General features: G+C 36.4%; 1 protein-coding gene across 3 annotated transcripts in view; it reads left to right on the plus strand.

Annotated features, from left to right (window-relative positions):
- Nucleotides 1–20772, plus strand: part of KLHL20 (kelch like family member 20) — a 44627-nt gene extending 23855 nt beyond the window's left edge. For all 3 annotated transcript variants that reach the window (XM_036918482.2, XM_057507887.1, XM_057507888.1), the window contains exons 5-12: nucleotides 443–537; nucleotides 2853–2968; nucleotides 6371–6554; nucleotides 8204–8347; nucleotides 14783–14916; nucleotides 15790–15998; nucleotides 17639–17745; nucleotides 19234–20772. In XM_036918482.2, coding sequence (XP_036774377.1) covers nucleotides 443–537; nucleotides 2853–2968; nucleotides 6371–6554; nucleotides 8204–8347; nucleotides 14783–14916; nucleotides 15790–15998; nucleotides 17639–17745; nucleotides 19234–19318 — 1074 coding nt within the window. In that variant the 3' untranslated portion in view covers nucleotides 19319–20772. The remainder of the gene's footprint in view (nucleotides 1–442; nucleotides 538–2852; nucleotides 2969–6370; nucleotides 6555–8203; nucleotides 8348–14782; nucleotides 14917–15789; nucleotides 15999–17638; nucleotides 17746–19233) is intronic.
- Nucleotides 20773–21139: the final 367 nt, after the last annotated feature.

Raw genomic sequence — 21139 nt, forward strand, 5'->3', positions numbered from 1 at the left:
CCACCACATTGTGAAGAGTAAAAGGATGATATGAGGCATAAATGGTCACCAGTTGAAGTGTTTAATGTTATTGTTATTATGACTATAGTTTTCATAGTTTAATAGGGTATTCTTCTGGATTGTTAATTAGAGTCCAGTTATATAAGCTAATTATTGAATAGCTTATTTTTTAGGCCACTGAAAGCTTAAAGTGGCATTCTAAAGTGACAGTGTGCTTTCAGTTTTCCAATTATTCTAATTACTGAATTGGTGGCTAGAGTAAAGTTAATTTCATTTTAGTATTTATGCCTTCCCTTCTTCATTATTTATTAATTAGATCAGTTATTAAATTCAGTCCCCAAACAAGTGGAAGCACAATAGGGGAACATGGGTTGGATGTTATATGTTCTTTTAAATATCATGCAGATGGAGCTCATGCCTCTAACAGTGCTTTATCTCATAGGTGCTACAGCATGTTCGTCTGCCTCTGCTTAGTCCCAAGTTCCTGGTGGGCACCGTAGGCTCTGATCCCCTCATCAAAAGCGATGAAGAATGCAGGTATGATTGACCCTGGATGGGAAAAACCAACAACTAAGCATTCTCGTTTTCTTCTAATTTCTTTATTTGTATTGCTTCTTAAATACTGTATATCTTAGTGCTGAAACCAGGGCAGTGTGTGTAGTAGGTTTTTCTTCCAGGCTAAGGTCAAGAGTAGTAGCGGAAAGAAGAGAAGGCTGAACTTCTAGTATTCCGTTCCACTAGTTTTTTATGTGTGCGGTGCTTATTGGTATGGAAGTGGCAATAAAGAGGTAGATTTCTAAGATTTTAATGCAGGCTTGAATATGAAGAGGCAATTCTGTGCTATTTTCCTTGAGATATATGCAGTTGACTCTGTCAAAAAATTGTCACTTTTTCATTTCATCACATGTACGTAGTTAGGGAACAGGACCCACCTTGCTTTCTGAGATGGTATGCAGTTAAGTCTATCATGCTTCTAAAGTAGCTCTGGGAAGATATCCACTAGAGCTTAGTGAAGCAGTTTTATGTTTTTTTGATGGAAAGAAACTCTTAAATGCTTTTATACAAGGGCAAACAAACATATTTTATTGGGGTATCTGTAATATATACAAAATTTAATAAATGACTTTCCTCAGTTTGACAGATTTTAAGATTTAGGTTCAAATCTGAAAGCATATGGTGTTTCTAACTATTTTTTCCCAGCATGTTCCATGTATAAAAATGAAAGACTAATTTGTACACAGAACCCCTTAACCTGTACTGACTTGGGTTTTCCTTAATGACTAAAGAAACTTGTTCTAGAATCAGGAATCCCTAGAACAGAGGTAGGATAAGTAGATTCATTTGCATTTCTTCTGTAATCTGGAGCCTGTCCCTTTAACAGAAGATGTTAGAGGGGGTTTTAGATGTTTATCCTTTCAATTAAAAAAAAAACAAATGGCAGTTAATCCCCTCAAATATTTATAAAAGCAGAAGGAAATCCATATGAATTATGGATGCTAAAATCTGGAAAGACAATAAAAAGGCACCCCGGCCCCATAAAACATAAATCAGAGTACCAATTCTGATACAGCAAGTAAAGGTATACACGAAGTCACTTTTAAAAGAAGCCTCTTCCCAACATCCTGACTTCACCATTTACTAGCTGTGTGACCTAAGGCAAGTTACTTTAACTTCTTTCTGGTATAGTTTCTTCATCTATAAAGTAGAGATAGTAACGGTACCTATTCCATAGGACTGTTGTATCAAGCCCTTAAAACAGGGACTAGCACATAGCAGTAAATGGTGCTTTTACTGTTCATTCTGTGTTGGCTTGCTAAGTATTAGCTCTGTAATACCCTTTCTAGGAACCACTGAACATCTTAATTAAACACCAGCTATTAGGAGATCACAGTCTTTGTTTTTAAGGCTGGGAAAGCTAGAAAAAGCTCTTGGTTACCAGCTTAGTTGTTTTTTGTTTATATGGGGTTTTTTTGGTTTGGTTTTTAGGATAAACTCAGAAGGGGTCTCAGCGAAGACATGATTTGGAAGTGCATTATTGGGTCATGCTTGGGACTGGTCCAGCAGGAATAAATTATTCTTTGTAACATAAAAAAGCTAGAGAAATAAAAATATAGTGTAGCTTTGGAAACACTTTCAGAGTTGAGAGAGAACAGAGTAACTGAATTTGAACCAATCAGGCACTGAATCAGATTCAAGTGAAACAAGTACATAAATAAATAATTTGTATTAGGATATTGTATTTAACAAGTGTAATTACTAGGTTCTTCTCAGAAAGTACCTTCATAGAAAAAAATGTGTTCATGCTCAGTAAACTTACTGAGGGTAAACCATTTATACAGTAGCAGATAGCAAATTAATATTAAATGATGGTACAGGGTTTCATTTTAGCAATCCAGTTTTCTACCTAGTTTTATTACTTTACTTAATCCAGCAAATATTTAGTGCCATGACTGCTGTGCTACTTTGCCAGTAGAATATCCTGCACAATCTAATAAAATTCATTAGAAAGCATTAACTGCACAGGCTGGTAATTGATTTGTATTTTCTAATTTCCCATAAGTTACTGTTGGCTCCAAGCATGTTGAGTTTAGGCTAAACCTGCACTAAGATATGAAGTCATGATAGAAATACCAGTCAATTCACAACTCAATTCACAATTCACAGCTCACAAAGTTGTGACTTGCAAGTTTGCTCTTATGTTTGTGACCCTTTTAATATTGGCTGGTATCCGTGACTTGGTTTGGTTTATGTTTGCTCCCCTTTGCCAACTTAATGTGTCTCTAAACCATACTGGGATTTGACTAACGATATTAGTTAGACATCTGGAATAAAGGTTTGTATTTTCTCCACAGAGACTTGGTAGATGAGGCTAAAAACTATCTCCTGTTGCCTCAAGAACGACCACTAATGCAAGGACCAAGGACAAGACCACGGAAACCTATCCGATGTGGAGAAGTACTCTTTGCAGGTTTGGATCTTACTACGCTGTGACTAAACTGAGTATTTTCCCACATGAGAAACTGTCATCTGAGTGGTCCTTTGGACAACTGTGATATCCTCTGTCATAAGAAACACATTATAAGTTACCATGTAGCTTCACTCTTACCTCATGATCCAACACTGGTATTCTCCCAAAGAGTGCTCTGTTTTCATGTAAATCTAGAAACGCCAGATAGTGGACATTTTGTTAAAATGAGTCATGTGCATTAATTTATATACCAGTATGCAAGTCACCTCATAATTACGTAAGGGCTGTCAAAAACCGCTATGTTACATGGAGGAGTTACCCTCTTTCCTAGCCCTATGGAGCTAAGCTGAACCTAAAATAACCTGCTGTATCATTTTGCTCATATTGTCTGCTTCTAAATCTCTGAGAACTTTCAGTAGCAGAGGTTTCACTTCCATCCATGTAAATTCAGCTCCCTTATTCACCTGAATAAAACTTTCTCACTGCTTAGTAAAAATCTTCTCACTAGCTCTGTTTTAGTCCATCTGTGCTGCTACAACAGAAAACCATAGACTTGGGTGGCTTATAAACAACAGAAATTTATTTCTCAAATTTCTGGGTACCAGAAAGTCCAAGGTCAAGGCACTGGCAGATTTAGTGTTTGGTGACGTCCTGCTTCCTAGTTCTTCGTTGATGGCTGTCTTCTTGCTGTGTCTTCATGTGGAGGAAGGGGGAAGGGAGTTCTCTGAACCCTTTTGTAAGGACACTACTCCCATTCATGAGGGCTCTTCCCTCCTGACCTAAAACACCTCCCAAAGGCCCTGCCTCCTAATACTGTCACATTGGCGATCAGATTTCAGCATACAAATTTGGGGAGACACAGACATTCAGTCTATAGTTAAGTTTTTCCTCTTCAAATTTTTTTTCAAATCCTGATTCATGGAGCTAGCTGGGACCTATTAGTAGTCTTTGTCTTTTCCATATTTTGGGACCTCTTACAGTCTTTGAACACTAGTGATAAATTAGCATTAACCCATCATGATTAGTGGGAAAAAAAATCAAACAGCATGTGCCAGTAGCAATAATGGATTACTAAAGTTACTTTATGAAAGATAACCTATTTTTAATAACACATTTTGATTTTCTGATTATAGAAATGAGTGCACATGCAGTATAGAAATTTTGATTAACACAGAAAAGCATAAAGAAGAAAAGTTAAATCATCTGTCACTTTTTTTATACTATTAAGGTTTCCATTTTTATTTGTATAGAAAAGCCATTATTTCCTTTACAGTTAGTATTGGTTTTCCCTACTTTCTCAGTCTTATCGTGTTATCTAGATCTGTACTCCATTCTTGAGTGACAGTGTTCACTGACATTATTTTAGATTTTGACCTACTGTCTCTACTTAAAACTTGATCTTCAGTTGGCTTTGGTATTTACTGCAATTTTGCATTCATTACCTTTGGAATGCCAAATTGCCTATTCTTACTTAACATTGGAAAATTGAGCCTTCCTTTCTTCATCACTCTGTGGAAATAAACCCTGGAAGCCTGAGATCAAATCTGTAATCTCAGTAGTTTTTCACTCAGGAGTATTTTACTTCTGTTGATATATTCTGGCATGTCTCCTTGTTTACCATTCAGTTTCTTGATGCTTATCAATTTTGTGTTTCTGGTTTTGGGGCTTTTTTAGTGTTCACAGTTCAATGATCCTTATTTCAGATACTTTACTAGATACAAGTTACCTTCCTTAAGGTAACACTTTTTGACCAAAACTGTCTTCTTGGAGTCAACATCTCACCCACATAAAGCTGCTCAGCAATATTTTTTCTTAGGTACATTGCTTAACTCAAATTGAGAGTTCTCTTGGCAAGGACTATGCATACACTTTACAAAGTACAGTGTACTTGGCTTGTAGTAATAGCTAGTTTTGTCCCAGTGATGCCATCACCAGCTGCCTTGGAAATCATAATGCATGTAAATTTGCCATGAGGCAGTGAAATTGAACAATGCTTTCCTTTTCTTGTAAACGCAGGTCACAGGAAAGATTTAATGTTTTCCTAAAGACCTATTTTTTTGCTAGTATTGAGGAACACAGTTTATGAAGTGATAGTAGTTGATTTGGAGCCATGTAGCTCAATAAAAAGTTGGTTTTAATGGCTTCCATTAAAAATTGTATCTGAGTTTTAATGATTAGTCTATTTGATTTGTCTTGAGTGCTTATAAACCCTCACATTTGTAACCAAATTTTATTTTGGAATTTAAGATGTTTTCTCTGATATTAAAACTCCTGGCATATGTCCTAGGACAGAAATCAAATATAAGCAAATTATTGTGGTTTAGTATTAGTTGAATATCCTGATTTAAATGAAACTATGGGAAAATAAATGTATACAGCACATTGAGATTTGAAATAAAGAAGTGAATTTTTAGATCCACCTAGAAGGTTAGAAACAGTTTTCGCATTTCAGTCAGGCCCAGGAAGTTATTGAGACTCCCTAGAAACCATTCGTTTTCAAATGTGTCAAGGTTAAGTTATACTTAGACTCCATTTTTTTAAATTCCAGAATCTAGCTCTTACTTTGGATTAAAATAGAGATAATTTGAAAAAAAATAACTAATTAGATGTATCTGCTATAACCACAGTTTTTTTCAGGGAGCAGTCAAATATGGTTTATGGAACTATGTTTGAACCTGTTGTTTTGAGTATTACCTACTTATGAAAAATGTAAATTCTTCAACATGTTTTCTGACTTTAAACATCATATCAGGTAATGTAGAATTCAGTACAGACTGTAGATTGAACAGAAAACAAAATATTTTGTAATAGAAATCATAGGAATTTTTGTATATTCATAACCACAAGAGAAGCTATTTAGAGACCATGGGTAGATGAGCCAAAATCCCTCTTTCCCAATAGAATTAAAAAACAAAAACAAAAACCCTGGCTTCTGAATTACAGTATTTAGGCTTTTGGTAACACATTGCATTTATGTAATGTTTTATACTTTAAAAACCAGTATCATACAGATTTACTTCACTTCAAAATTTTTATTCTTTATCTTACAAATAAGTTAGTTTTTAGGATTTCCTCAAGATCAGATAGCTTAGTAGAGGCAACAGTTGAGCCTATTTTCTAATGAAATTCAGTGTCCTATCCATTAAATGCCATATTACCTCCCAATCTGAATTGGTATCCTTGCCTTTCTCTGTAAAATGGACCTAATACTAACTTATTTAGAAAATTAAAGACTATAGCAATCCCAGTAGAATAAGTAAAAATTATAGTTTATGTTTTTACCTACTTCTAGAGACATTTGGTGAGTCTAAGCATTAGGTTACAATTGAAAGGTAAGCAGTGAGTGATACATTGGGTGCTTTAGGACAGGTTTTCTCCTGACCATTTCTGTCCCCTCCCCAGTTGGTGGTTGGTGCAGTGGAGATGCCATTTCAAGTGTTGAACGATACGATCCACAGACCAATGAATGGCGAATGGTAGCTTCAATGAGCAAAAGGCGATGTGGAGTTGGGGTCAGTGTTCTTGATGACTTGTTATATGCAGTAGGAGGTCATGATGGGTCCTCTTATCTCAATAGTGTTGAAAGGTAAGTAAGGTCAATTTGAATTTTTTTTCTACTATGCATTAGTTCCATTTGAGATGTTAATTAGGAAACAGATATGACTTGCTACTTTAGTATTGAATAAGTGGCACTAATTGGCAGCCTACGCCACCTTAGCATGACAAGCCCTTTATGATTTGACTGCCACCAGTCTCTCCAGTCTGCCTCCCCTGGCACACCACTGTTCTAAACATGCTACTACAGGCCCACAAACTGCTTGCAGCTCCTTGGACTTGCTGACGTTTTTCATGCCTCGTTGCCTACGTGTTTGCATGCCGTTCTTTCTTCCTTAGAACATCTCTTTGAGACTGAACTGTTACATCTCATATAAAGCCTTTTCTGACACCACTGACAAGTTAGTTGCTGATTCCTCTGCTCTTTTCATAAGTATTTTGAACATACTTGTACATATCACCTTGGCTGTAGTTGTTTGTTGAAATGTCTTTTCTCCTATTTTTCACAGTGCCTGGCACATTAGAAACATACAATAATTGATTTTTTAATAACTTCCAGCTTCATGCTCAAACTCACCCTTTTTCATTCAGCTGTGTTAATTTACGCTGATTCTTGGTATTTCCTATACAAATTAAGATCTAGAGGCATAGGTTGTGTAGCTGGAACAAAATAAGAGGGATCAGCTACATACAAGTTTTTTAAAAATACAGTACACCTAAAAATAAATTGATGAGTCAAGGAAATAAGAGTGGAAATGATTAAATATTTTCAACTTGATAACAACTACACCCATATATATCAAATGTGTGGCATACAGTTAAGGTAGTGTTCAGAGGCAAACTTACATGCATTAAAACTTATATACATTCATTTGAAAATAAGATGAGAAAATCATGCTTTTTAATCAAGAAGTTATAAAAACAGCAACAAAACCCAAGAAAATAGAAAGAAATTAAATAGAAAAATTAATGAAACTGAAAACAAAATTGATATAGCTACAAAAAGAGCAATTTGATAGTATTTTTTAAATTAAAAATGAATATACTCTGTGCTACGTGATTGTATTTCTCATCATCTATTTGCACAAAGAGAAATATACAAGGGTATTCACTTGTTAAAAGCAAAATGTCAGAAAAATTAAGGATACATCAGTAGGAATATGATTTAATAATATATGGCATATACAATATAATGAAATATTTCAAAGGAAAGAAAAATCTAGTGCTGTATTTATTAGAATGAATATATCTCAGAAACAGGTTGAGTGAAAAAACAGTGCCTATTGTATGGTATTATTTATCTAAATAAAATAAGCTTGCATATAAAGAAATATATTTGTGGATAGATATATACCTATTTAGAAATACTTTACAAAAAAGTTGTAAAAGATATACACTAAAGCAAAATGGGAATGGATCAGAAATCAGGTAGAACTTGAAGGAAATTTAGCTTTATAACATTTCCAAAAAAAATTTTTTTAAGAAAATACATTAATATATAACTTGTCTGAGTAAAATTTAGTTTCAAAAATAAAAACAAATTATACTTTCATATGCTTCAGTTATTAATCAGCCATATTTAGGGGAAAGAAAATTTATCACTATATGTCACTGAATATGTAAACATAGCCAGGCTTTCTATATGTAATATCAACTCTGCTCTTAATGTGTTCTCTGTAGGTATGACCCCAAAACAAACCAGTGGAGCAGTGATGTAGCTCCCACAAGCACCTGCAGGACCAGTGTGGGTGTGGCAGTGCTCGGAGGCTTTCTCTATGCTGTGGGTGGCCAGGATGGTGTGTCTTGCCTCAACATTGTTGAGAGGTGATTTGTTTTTTAAAGTCATTTTCAATTTTTTAAAAGAATATAGAAGGCTCTTTAAACAATTGAGGATTCCAGGGGATCCTCTATTCATTTGATTTCCTGAGGGCATTAAAGAAAAAGTATTCAGTTGATCTTAAAGTCTAGGAAGACAAGAGATAACGTAACCCAGATTTTTAAAACTATGTGTTGCACTCATTGAGCCTAATATTGAAGTATTGAAATCATATTTTAAATTACATTCTATATGTAATATCATGCTACCACTTCTGAAATCTGTTCTGTTTTTATTCCCCAGTACTTGGAATATACTTAATGCATGATTTTGCCCAGACTTCCTCCAAAAAAATGATTAAAATAATAATACTTTGTCTAGTATATCTTACAAAGATCCTGAGGTATTTTTTATATGGATTTTCCTTAATTCTTGGAGTGTATGTAGGGAAATGTCAGAGCTTCCAAGGTTTATTTTATATTTTTACAAATCAGTTCATTTTGTTGAAACAGATTCTGTTCTTAATTTCTTGCCCCGTGTGTTTTTTATCATTCTATCCTACAGATTAGATTTTGGACTGTCATGTGCTATGATTACTAACAAGAACATACCACTGTTCCATCCTCATTTCTTAAAAAGAAATGCTTCATGACTTTTCAGAATTTTTGAAATAGGATTTACTAGTTGGGTTTCCATGTAAGTTGAACAGTTTGACTCCATCTTAAATAGAGATAAAGTTGCAGGCAACTCTCGAAAGCTCTGATAATTCCCTTTTGTCTCTCTGTCAAGAAACTTGGTTCTCCACTTTCAAAATGCTGTGCAGGAGGATTCTGGAAAGGTGACTGCAACAGCACAGGTTTTGACCTCTCCAAATTCCTGCAGAGCACAGAGGGCAAAGCTAAAACTCTGGACAAGTTGTGGAGCTTGGTTGCCTGACTGTGAATGTACTTAACACTACTAAACTGTACACTGAAGAATGGTTACCATGGTACATTTTATGTATTTATGTATCTCACCACAGGTTTTTTTTTTAACCCTATGGACAACATTTAAAATAAACTGGGAGTAAAGATATTCCCATAAACCCCAGAATACAAACGGGGAAAGACAAACCACCAGTAACCTCAAGCAGGTGTATGGTTATCAGTCTGTGCAGGAGGAAACAGAAGAGCTGTCAGAAATCTGACAGATCTAAGAAGCAAAGAGCCCCCAAATAGCCAATACATATTTACTATGAGAAAGCATGAGAGGAAAATTTATGAACAGTTGAAACTAAGAAGATAGTTTCACTCCCAATATAAAGTTAAGTGCAAGGGACCTGCAATAAGATCTGAAGGATTTAGGAGCAGGTTTCTCAACCTCAGCACTACTGACGTGGGCCAGATAATTTCTTCATTGTAGAGCCTTCCCTGTGTGTTGTAGAGTGTTTGCAGTAGCAGCCTTGACCTCTACCCATGAAGTGCCAGGAGCACACCCCTGTTTGTGATAACCAAGAATGTCCCCAGACATTGCCAAATGTCCTCTGAGTTGGAGGGGTGGGGAAGAGTCACTCTAACTGAGAACCAGTAGGCTAGACTGTCTAGTCCCAGGAGCCCTCAAAACTGACCAGCCAGGATGACCTCCGAGAACAGGGCCCACACTTCTGGGTGTGGAATCAAAATTGAGAAGGACAAGGACAAGAGATACAAAGAAAGAGAAGGCTGACATAAAAGAAGGAACAGTGAATAAAGACCAATAAATCTCAGGAGGCAAACTACTATATTTTTTAATGCTACATGAAAAAAACGAGAGGGAGCTCCATAATGTTAGAAAAATTATCACAAATCACTCCTCAGGAAAACTCATTTCATGTAAAATTATCTCCCTGTTATAATAAAAAAAACTTGAAATTGTTTATTGAAAAGATGTATCATATCCTCTGAATGCTAACCCAGAAACACCAAAACATACTTTAATAAACTTAATGGACTTTATTAAAGGGAAAAATCCTTTCATCACCACCAACAAATACTTGTTACTTGTAAGCAACAGAAATTTAGATTATCATCAGACTTTTTGAAAACAATGCTTTATGCCAGAAGAAAGTGGAGTAACATATATAAAATATTAAAGGAAATGTAAGCCAAGGATTTTTTATCTAGAGAAACTGACTGAACTATAAAGACACAAACTATTAGCATTGTTCCTGTGAGTCCTCATTGAGGAATCTCCTAGAGAACAACCTTCAGACAAAACCAACCAGGGAGATGCTGACAGAGTGCTAAGAGTGAGCAGTAAACACAGAGTTAATCAGAGAACTATGACTTAATAAGGATGGAAAGGGAGAAGGAGTAGCATGTGCTATATGCTCAGTCAGCGTAAATGTAGTACAATTTATTTTTTAAAGTGGAAGGAGAATGGGAAGAGATATGTGAAAGAAATTTTAATTGTTCTCAGGAGTGGTAATATTGCTATTTAAGACTGTTATGTGTATAATGTGTAATAAAGGAAATGAATATGGGTTATTCTAAATCTGGCCACCTCTGTGTTCTTAAAAACCAGGTTTCTGGATACAGAAGAATGTGGGTGTAAAATAGAACAGGTTAAGCAAAACATCTGTGGTCCTGAATTTCAATTTAAATTAAATTCCTCTTTTTAGAAAAAATTATATTCTAGCTCTGGCAACTGAAGAGGCCTAGAAATTATGGCCAACCAAGTGGCAGTGAACATCTTTACTCCCGGATTGTGTCTTAAAATTCCATTTCCCACTAAAAGAAACCAGGGCTTCGTGGAGAAATGCCTGATTCCAGATTTAGGATAGGAAATTTGCAATTGAGCCTGGACCGTCTTGTCATACCAGATAGCAAGCAAGCTATCCAAGACTACTAGGCATGTCAAAAGAGTCAAGAGCCCACTTGGAGATGTTCCCACTGACCAACGATGAGACAGGTTTAACTCAAAAGAGAAAATAATTGTGATTGATTAAAATCCAATAAATATATATATATACATCTATTAATATTCTTAAAAACCCTAATAGGTTACCTTTAGAAGATCATAGGAAATTAATTTATCATCTTTAAAACAGTAAATAAAGAGAAATAAGCAGGCATTTATCCAGCCTTTCTTGTGTGAACTGTATCACATATGAATTAGGTAAAAAAATAGTAGATGAGAGGATTGTTTCTTTGTAAGTATCCCAATAAAAGGAAATAAATGATAGAATATCACCATTTTGCAACACTCAGTAAATTAATGGACTTAAGCATTAATAACAGCTGCTAGCATACCACCTTCTATATAGTCTTGCCAAAGGGACCAGACGGGTCTGATCAAACCTCTGGATCTGCTGCCAGTTTGCAGAACATATAGGGGACAGACCAACATGTTGAATTGCACTATGAATGTACAATCGGTCAAATCCATGTTGTGGGGGAAACTGCAGGTCAGACGCCCCAGGTTCTAAAACAGATGAATTATAGGGGTAGGCGGAATGGGGGGAATAGAGGAAAAACCTGTAGATAAAAAGAGACTTTGAAAATCTTTTTAAATTAACGAGTAAGAGTAACTGTTTAGGGATGCACACTTAGGTAACAAAGCTATAAAGAAACACAAGGATGTGATTACTGTAAAAGTTGGATAATAGTTACCTTTGAGGGAGGAAAACATTGACATTGGAATGGGACATATGGAAGGATCAGTATGGCAGGCAAACTTTTTTTTCTTGGCCTGGGTGGTGGTTAAAAGTGAGCTTTCTTTATAAGTCATTAAACTATACACTTGTGGCTTTCTGAATCAATGTTTTACAATAAAGTTTTTAAAAATAATACAAAGACTTCTGCTTTCAAGTAGAATGTACTGACAGCTATCAAACCCACTGCAACAACTAGGAAAGAAATTACAACATACAAGTATCTTATTTTTAAAAACATCAGAGACAGGTGGAAGTAACAATACTAGATGTACTAAAATCCTGTTGCAGAAAGAGCCCGTCTTACGTGAGCCATCAGCTGCTTTCTCTCCTGAGGATATTTGCCAAGTCGGAACATGGGGTGAATACTGGACTTGGCCTAGGCAGAGGGATTCTCCTGGCAGAGAGGGAAATCAGCACAATTCCAAACAAACCACTGGTTTGCTTTGTGGGGTGTCTGCTGAGTGCTGGGGTAGCACAGGAGACTAGAGGACCAGAATGAATGACATATTGTGCAATCTTATAGTGCTTAGAAGATGAAGTCCTATTATAGGCAGGGGGCCTGCAACAAATTCAGGACAGATATCTTCCTTGAGACATTTAAAAACAGATGTGGACTGAGTCTAACTAAAGCTCAGTTCCTGGTTGAATTGAGGTGATCACCCTTTCACCCTATATGCCTAATGCAGGAATAAGTGAATATATTATGGAGGAGGGAGGGCGGTAGTGGAGGATAATACTAACTTCCTTTTCTAGGATCCTATTCTTTTATAATAATGTACTACATACAGTAAACAAATGAGACATCTGAAGAAACAGAAAAATGTGGCAAATACTTGAGAGAAAAAGTACATAACAAAAACAGACTTATAGATGATCCACATTTGGAGTTTACAGAAAAAGACTTTATGTATAATAAATACATTTAAAAAATAGAAGAAAGATAAATGGGTGAAAAGTTAGAGAATTTTGATATAGAATTGGAATCTAAAAATATGATGTACATTGTACACCTGAAAAGTGTAGTATCTAAAGTTAAAAACTCTGAATGAGATTAACTGTAGACACAGCAGAAGATGGTTAGCAAACTCAAAGACAGATCAATAGAAAATATCCAAACACAAGAACAGAGAAAACAGAATCAAAAGAACAGATCATAAGAAACTCGAGGAACACAAATGCTCTAACGTACATGTAATTGGAGTCTCAGAAAGGAGACAGTGATAAAAGCAGAAGCTATACTTGGCGATTGAATTTTTGGTGAGAATTTTCCAAAAGTGATGAAAGATAACCTATTCAAAGTGCATAAACCTCAGGAAACCTTCACTGACTAACCAGAACCTTTCTCCAGGGACTCTGGTTTCCAGTGTTGTATTTCTGCCTCTTTCATTGGTATGAGTTACTGCATTCTCAGAATCTGTTTGGAGATTTTTCCTTAAGAATGGGCTCTGTCTCCCTCACTTGCTTCTTAAGAGTAAGGGCTATTTATAGTATCATTTATTTTATATTTCCTGTAATATTGAGATAGTTTGCTATACAGTACTTAATATACTACCAGAATTTTCTGCCTGTGTAATGAAATGCCCTGCACTATTCCAAGTAATTTTTGTCATATTTATTTCTGAATTCTAGTAGTTTATTGATCAGGGCCCAGTAAAAACAGAAACCATGTCAGTTATTTTAGTAGAGAGAATATAATATTAAAAAACTGACTAGCAAATATTGAAGGGCTGAAAAAAATGAAGAGAGGATTCTGAAGTAACTGTAGGAATCCAAGGACCTGAATTAGAGATCAGGGTTAGTAGAGCCCAGAATCTGGGAGGAGAGACCCCATGGAGCTACGATTATCAGCACGTGACGAGAGGGTACCCCTCAACAGCCGAGACTCACACCTCCAAGAAGGGTTATCTGCCTGGCTGGTTTTGGAAGATAGAATTTTCCAATGATTACAACAGCTGCCATTTCACATGCTCTTCATACAATTTGACTTTGACACTCTTATTGAGGGTTGGGGTCTGTGTTTTCTCCCCTTGAATCTGGGCTGACTCACAAGTATGGCAGAAGTAGTGCTATGTGACCCCTGAGGCTAGGTCATAACAGGTGGCACCCCTTTCACCTGGATCTCTTGGGGCACCCACCTTTGAAGCAGTGAGCTGTTTGAGGCTGCCATGCTGAGAGGAAGCCTAGGACAGCACGAAAGTTTCTACAGTGATTGTAGTTTTAAGTCCCTGAGTTTTGGATGATATGTTACACAGCAGAAAAAAACTGGGTCCCTGGTACCCAAGAACTCAGAGGAGGAGCCTCAGAGCTGTGACTGAGACCTTGGGCGCAGCAAGCCTGCTTAGGAAGCACCAGGGAGAGGCTAGAAACTGAAATTAACTGGGACAGCAGACTGAAGGGCCACTGCTGAGACAACACTGGCAGGGTTGGCAGGCGAACAGAACGGAGTGCATCCCCTTTCCTCCCCTAGACTTCCAGGATCTAGTCCTTTTTGGCAGAATCTAGTAGAGAAGCCAGCTTGGCAAAGAAGAAATGCAGTTTTTGGAGTCCCAGCCCCAGCATAAGTCATATAGTAAATAGCTTAATAGCTGAAACAGGTACCAATTCTACAACTTTTTTCCCCCTAATAACTGAAATATGTTAGACTGTCACTATGCATTTGATGTTAGAAAATCTGCGTGTCCAACATACCTTTAGTTGTGACTTCACACCCTGTGAATAAGGCTTTGCTTAATGAAAACATGCAGGCAGTCTCTGGCTTCTCCCACTGCAGGTATGACCCAAAGGAGAACAAGTGGACTCGAGTGGCTTCCATGAGTACCCGAAGACTAGGCGTGGCTGTGGCTGTGTTAGGAGGGCTCTTGTACGCCGTAGGCGGTTCTGATGGAACATCTCCACTCAACACAGGTTAGGCCCTTCCGAAGTCAGTCTGGTTTCCCCACATTGTCTTTGGGGGAATTCCCCCTCCAGAAAGTATTGAAAGGCCAGGTTATTCTGTAATTTATCAGGAAAATTATTTTCTTCTAGGAGAAGACCTCTCTCTGTTCTTCCCCAGCTCCTTCTGCAGCCATAGTCTTCTAGGATATTCTCAAAATACTTCTTTCTCCCTCCATTTACAAGCTTCTAGGAATTTTAATGAGTAAAAGAACTATTTTCTTCACACTAATTATTTTCCTCTCCCATAACCACCTCTCCTTAAAAAAAGAAAAAACAAAAGACCTCTGTATCATCACCTAGGAATAAATTAAAAGTTAAAACTATAAACTGGTATACCTGTTAGTCCTTTCTATTTAGAGGTAATGGATGTTTTTGCCTAGGGATATTGTCATTGTGGCACTTGCATTACAGATCCATTGCCACATATCTTGTCTTCTCTCCAGTGGCTTAGAATGCAGTAAGAATACAGGCAAGGGAGTTCACACTTAGTCTGAGTGTGACAAATTATTTGTATGGAATTAGATACTATAATCTAATCCCCTCATTTAGAGGTAATAGTGAGGCCATCAGTTACCTAGCTAATTAGTCATATAGCCAGGACTAGAACTAGGTACCCTAACTCCTCCACATGCCCTTTCCACCAAACCATGCCTAAGAGAAGCCCATTCCCAATGGCAGCATAGTGCTACTGTCCGAAGGTACACAAGTCCTTCTCAAGGAAAGATCAGATTGCTTATTGAAAATATCATCACAATGTGTGTGATGTTTTAAGGGCTATGAGGAAAACTAGAGAAGAGAGGAAATGGCTGAATGGGCATTAACTGGTTTTGCTTTTCCATACAGTGGAGCGCTACAATCCTCAGGAAAACAGATGGCACACCATAGCCCCTATGGGGACACGGAGGAAGCACCTGGGCTGTGCAGTGTATCAGGACATGATCTATGCTGTAGGAGGTAGAGATGACACTACCGAGCTTAGCAGTGCTGAGAGATACAACCCCAGAACTAACCAGTGGTCTCCAGTGGTAGCTATGACGTCCCGCCGTAGTGGGGTAAGTGCCCACCAACAAGCACAAGGAGGGCTCTGATCTGTGAGCTGTACTATGTGGGAGCAGGAGGAGGCGCACTGTTTAGGCAAACAACCCCTGCTGCTTTTTCCTGGGAAAAAATTTATTTATTTTGATTGCTATTATCTCAAGTAGTTAAATGTCTTTCATCCAATCATATCTTTAGAGAATTTTTTTTTATGATTTGTCTTGTATCAGTTGCTTCTTGAAAGGCCCCTCCCTCTCCTATCTACTTATCTAACGTCACCCTCATTCATCCATATCTATTAGAGCTAAATATTCCTACCTACTGTTTCTAAGTAATATTCCAGGTAGTTGGCATACCCATACAGATGTTTAGGCAGAAACACATCTGACCCCACCACCAGTCTTCACAAACTGGTTTGAGTCCATTTCATCTACAGTGTGGACCAGATCAGCCTGATCTATGCCATGTTGTAGACCATGGATTACCTGTGACTACAGGAGTCTTACAGAGTAGAGTGTGGAATTCATCCATCCTAGGACATTTGGTTCAGAATGAAGGGTAACCATAAACCACTGATTTTTTCAGGAGCCCATCAGTGTAGGACAACAGGTGGGAGAATCAGCAATAGCTGAAGATAATCTGAGGATGATAGGGAGTAAATTCTGGTTTGCACAAATCAGGGACTAAATACCACTGAGAGGAATCAGCCAATCAAACTGTTCACATAATGGTGGTTCTTTATTGCTGGAAACAAACAGCTGCTTAGTCACATTCCTGTTGTTTTCACTGCTATGTTCTGTTGATATATTTCACTCATTTAGCAAATATTTATTGTTTACTGGGAAAGCAAAAAAAAGTATGACATGATTCCTCAACTCAAGAAGCTCCTGATTTATTGAAGGAAATTGAAATGTTTACAACTCACTATAAAAAAAACAAGTCCTAGTAATAGTGGCATGTGCATTTTAGAAGAACATGCCCCAAAATAAGCTTACTGCTATTGGGCCAGTGAAAAGACTTGCCAGAGAAAGTCGCATGAAGGTAAGCGAGGAAAGAACAAGATTTTCTAGAAGAGGGAAAGAAAGTGCCAACCACCAAATAACATGTGCAAAAGTCTGGCACTGTGAAAATGTATGGTATTTTCTGGGACTAGCAATTAATCTAGTATTACTGCAGCATAGGGCACATTAGATGGTAAGGCTGAAATACAGGCTAATAGGGATTTCTGGAGAGCCTGAACAACAGAGTATCCTTAGGTGGCAGGGAGGCTTAGGAAGTTTTTAGAGGAATGACAGTATGGTTATATCCGCATTTTTTAAATTTAGTAGCAATATAGATAGTGGATTAGAATAGGCAAATACCAAAAGAAGTGAGAGCAGTTTTGAAGGTTCTTGCTCACCCCCAGGGAATGCGTTTCCAAAAATTTTTTAAACATATGTTTTTGACTCTGTGAATAATTCTAATTGAGTATATAATTTTATTGTTCCCATAATTACATAGGTTTTTATCATAACTTTTTCTCCTTCTGTGTTCAAATTAACCACAATATAAAACCATAAAGAATAACATATATTAAAGAAATTTACCTGGAAACCAGTCTAAATTTTGCTGGTGACTGTCTAGTTTCTTCAGCAGCCACTGTGTTTTGGTCCTATAGGTTGGCCTGGCAGTGGTGAATGGACAGCTCATGGCTGTAGGAGGTTTTGATGGCACAACATACTTGAAGACCATTGAAGTTTTTGATCCTGATGCCAATACATGGAGGTAACCTTTAAGCTATGCTGCAGTCATCTCACTGCTGACTTGAAAGTGATGGGCTTGAATAGCCCATGACCATCAACATCAGGATGGTCATCAGTACACTGAATTGCTTCCTGCATACTTTGAAGAGGGCTTGAATTTACCTATAGTTGAAAGCTTATTTTGACTTCATTGCTCTAACGTACCTGACATCTTACATAATTCTTGTCTTTGGTACCTGTCCAGTTTTATAATAAGAGATGACAAAAACAGGAAAAAAAATCTTTCTAGCTCCACCATGAAATAAAGTGACTTGCCTAATTAAGCAAGTTAGTGGCAGAGTTAGAACAAGAACTTAGATCTTTGGCTCTCAATCTGTCATGTCAGTACAATTTTTTGGTGTTCTTAGAAGCAACTTTATGCCCAGGAAAAACAAATTGCATTTACTGTCTAAAAAATAATATTTTATTTCATTTTATAACTGATTTTTCCCTTTACCTTTTAAAATCCAGTTAAATATATTAATCAATGTTAAAGTCTAGTAAATTTAAGAGTCACTTTTAGAAAGGAAGCCTCATCTTATTTAAGAGATAAAACTATATTTATAGGTTTAATTTTACTTTGCTTTTAAATCATTGTCTAACAAATTCTACATCCTTATAAATTCACATAAATCAGATGACTTCTGCATTTTAAATATTAGAAAACTTTTACAAATTTAGCAAAATTGTCTTAAAACTTTAAGCTTAATATCTTTAGTCAATCTTTACTAGATCACATATTTTATACTTGATTTACAAAAATAATCTGACAGACCCTTTAATATGCCAAAGTCTCTTAAACATTACAAGAACTTAAAATGTCAAATATATAATTAATTCTCAAACTTAATAAAAAATACTAATACTGTGGGTTTGATGTCCTTCATATCTATGCTTAAGTCTAAACACCAAATACTAGCCTTCTGTGAAAACAGTTTTACCGTCCAAGCAGTTTGGGATTTCTTTCTCAACAAATTGAGCTTATTTGCCTAAACAAATTTAGGGTAACCATCTCAGTAGTTGCACATCAAGATATAAAGGGTTTGAGGAGGCTTGTAAGAATACATACAAGAAAAAAATAGAAACAAATAATTGATGAGGTCTAGGCAAAAGGAAAATGGGTGGGAGAGTAAAATAGCCAGGGTCAAAATTGGACGCAAAAATGTAGAATATATGATCCTGGATAATTGTTAGAAGTCAGGGTGTAAAGTTATAAAGTTAGGGTGCAAATAGTGAATATGACACTCTCTTACTATTAAACAGTTTCCTGTGAGAACATTTCAGTCAATGTCTGAAATAATTCTGCTAACTGCCAGTGCTCAATTTCAGCTCCCGATCTTTGGAAGAGGTATATGGAACTAAAAATATTGTTGTGATATAAAACTTGAAAATGTGTTTAATTGACATCTAAGTTATAGAAGAAACAATGCTTTTTCCAGTTAAAAATACAATTTTGTTTCTTCCTTTGCAGGTTGTATGGTGGGATGAACTATCGTCGGCTAGGGGGTGGTGTAGGAGTTATTAAAATGACACATTGTGAATCCCATATATGGTGAACATCTAGAAGACATCGTATATATGCTCCTGTGTACTCCGGAGAGCTTTGACCTTGGAGCTCTGTACAGCTCGAGAAAACATTAGAACAGATTTTATTCTTTGTTGGTGCCTCAACATATGGAAATACAAATACAATGAAAGTACTTCACCTGCAAGATGCCATCTTTGCACAATAATTTTCAGTTCTGTGCAGAAGAATATTTATTTTTGGTTTTAATTTATCATGGTTTTATTTGTTGTTGGATTTTTCCTTTTTTTTGGATTTAGCCTTCCTCCCACCAAAAAAGAAAAAGGGGAAAAAAACACAAAAATTCCAAGCAGTGAAACTTTACATAAAGTTTGAAAATACTAATAAGGGGAGAAAGGCTGTATATGATCTAGTCGTTATTTCTAGGCACTCCATCCACATGACTCCATTACTTACCAGGACTACCAGTGACAAAGATAGGTGTGCAAACTGTATTAGTTAGCCATCATTCTTGCACTAAACACCAGAAGACTTGAAGATCTAAAAAAAACAAACAAAAAGGAAACATCTCCTTTTAAATAGTACAGTTCAAAAGAAATATTAAATTGATAAAGCCAGGACTAAGACACTAAAGTTTTCATCAGTGGAAGTTTGCATCTTGTTTCCTTCCATATGAGCTTGTTTTCTGCTATCTTTAGATTTCTTTCGTATTTTCATAGAGTTTCTGCTCAGTGCCTCTATAAAAACAGTGTCCGATTCTCATGTTCTGTCCTGAGAATCCTGCAATAGACTCATGTGCAGCTCTGCAAGAGTTTTTGCTCAAAAACATAACTGACAGAAGCAGCCTCCCTTATTTCCTTACTGCTACTAAGGACCAGCAGGGAGACATGTCACCTCCCTGGCAGAGAATACTGTTGTGCAATTTACCCTGGATCTCAGGCCTGCTGAAGCTGAGGCTTACCTGAAATCACACACCTCAGAGGAACAAAGTCTTCAGCTCATGAAGAGTACATGCCAATGAGTGCAAAACTGAACGAGGCATTTTATTAATAAAATATTTGTTCTTTTATACAAACTATCTCATCATCGTCATTCTACAAAGCTACTGTTATTACGTCTCTCAAATTGCACTTTCTGGTGAAAAGTTAAAATTTTTAAGGAAAAAAAATGATAAAAATTGCAGTGATTCAAGTTATTTTGTCATTGTATTCATAAACCAAATTTTTTCAGTATATTTTGCAGGAAATCTTTGAATAAGACTTTAACCACAACCAAAAGAAATAACCTTCTCCTCCCACCCTCCACTACAAAAATGTTTGGCAACTATTGTGTTTACATTTAAAGATCATTTGCACCTTTACAAGGAAAAAAAAATAAGTATTTGGTAAACAGTTGTTTACATGTATCATTTATGCTTTTTTCTAGCATGTATAACTTTTTTAAATAAAGGTAGTATTTACCATTAAAAAAACTGTTTAATGCTTATGTCTTTGCTGTTTAGATTTTGGGGCTCAGTATCATTTATACTTCCTTTATGTAAAGTTACAATTACTTTCAACCTGAAGGAATGTAAGGATTGCCAGCGAGAATTATGAATTTTTATTATACATTTTATTATTATAGTATATTACCTAACTGATAACTTATTTTCTGGTATAGGACTTAGAATAATACAACTTTGAGCTCTACTTTTAAAAGAAACCAAGTTCCTAATCATAAGTGACTCAGTAACTGAGAGATCATTGCTGAAAAAGACCCTTAAGACAACTCTAGTTGAAGACTTTGTTTTACCATTTTCTTACCAATCATTTCCCAGAATAGGGACAATTTACAGAGCCAGTTGTCACCGATG

The sequence above is a fragment of the Manis pentadactyla genome, chromosome 9 (assembly GCF_030020395.1).
Source record: "Manis pentadactyla isolate mManPen7 chromosome 9, mManPen7.hap1, whole genome shotgun sequence".
Taxonomy (NCBI): Eukaryota; Metazoa; Chordata; class Mammalia; order Pholidota; family Manidae; genus Manis; species Manis pentadactyla.